The sequence below is a fragment of the Trypanosoma equiperdum genome (genome assembly GCF_001457755.1).
Source record: "Trypanosoma equiperdum strain OVI genome assembly, contig: ctg_456, whole genome shotgun sequence".
Classification (NCBI taxonomy): Eukaryota; Euglenozoa; class Kinetoplastea; order Trypanosomatida; family Trypanosomatidae; genus Trypanosoma; species Trypanosoma equiperdum.
Window position 1 is genome coordinate 1,035 of NW_027124372.1, and position 888 is coordinate 1,922.

The 888-nt window shown below is 45.2% G+C and overlaps 1 protein-coding gene across 1 annotated transcript; it reads right to left on the reverse strand.

Annotated features, from left to right (window-relative positions):
* Positions 1–355: 355 nt before the first annotated feature.
* On the reverse strand, positions 356–676 carry TEOVI_000196300 (Trypanosome variant surface glycoprotein (A-type), putative; the record flags this gene model as incomplete). Its single annotated transcript, XM_067225115.1, has 1 exon — positions 356–676. The coding sequence occupies one exon, from the start codon at positions 674–676 to the stop codon at positions 356–358; it is 321 nt and encodes a 106-aa protein (XP_067081216.1).
* Positions 677–888: the final 212 nt, after the last annotated feature.

Genomic DNA, 888 nt, shown 5'->3' on the forward strand with positions numbered 1-888 from the left:
CTCCTTTTCACAGTCCTCTTTTTTTGTATCTCTTGTGCACCCATTTGAGTCATTTTCCCCATCATTCCACAATTATTCTTGGTTTGCTTTTTCTACTTTCTCTTTGGCCTCTTCACTCGATGTGCACTTTTTACCATTGTCTCCCTTGGGGTTGAAAACGCATCTTTTATCATTTAGGCCTTTACATTTACCTTCGTCATCTTTTGCTTCGTTGCATTATTTCTCCTTATTTTTCTGTTGTTTCTGTTCAGTCTCCGTTTTCCTTGCTGCAGCTGCTGCACATTCAGTATGTTTATACCTGTGCCGTGAAGGGTTGAGAGGATATCGTCGACGGTTGCATCGTGGTTCATTGCACTCAGTTTGGTTCCTGGGTCGTGTACTCCAGTTTTTTTGTGATCTCATAGTCTTCCAGCTGCTTCCAGTAGTTGCTGTTTATTTTGTTGCCGCTGTCTGAAAAAATCTCCTCTAATTTGGCGGTAATGTCAGGAACTTCGATCGCAGTAGGCATACCGTATATCTTTCTAGCCACTTCTTTGAAGTCGGCGTTCTTTCTGAGTTCCGATAGCTTTTGCTGTTCGAAGTCTGTTGGTTTTGTTGTTCTACGCAGTGCCGCCTGCCATGAGTTATGAAGAATATTCCTTTCATTTTCGGTACCGTCAGTTACAAACTCCGCCATCTTGTTAAAGGAAGAATTGTTTATTGTGAGCTTTATGGCTCCGGCGGCCACATGGGCATGGTTTCTGCAGCGTCCCGTCGCAAAGTTCGTTATTGTCTTCTAGCGTTCTCAGTCTGCAACCTAGCGCCGTGCAGCCCACTAGGTCGCCGTTTGTCGGCGGCGCCACGAAGCCGGTCCCTTTTAGGGTTGTTGCATCGTCCGTTACTTTGTTT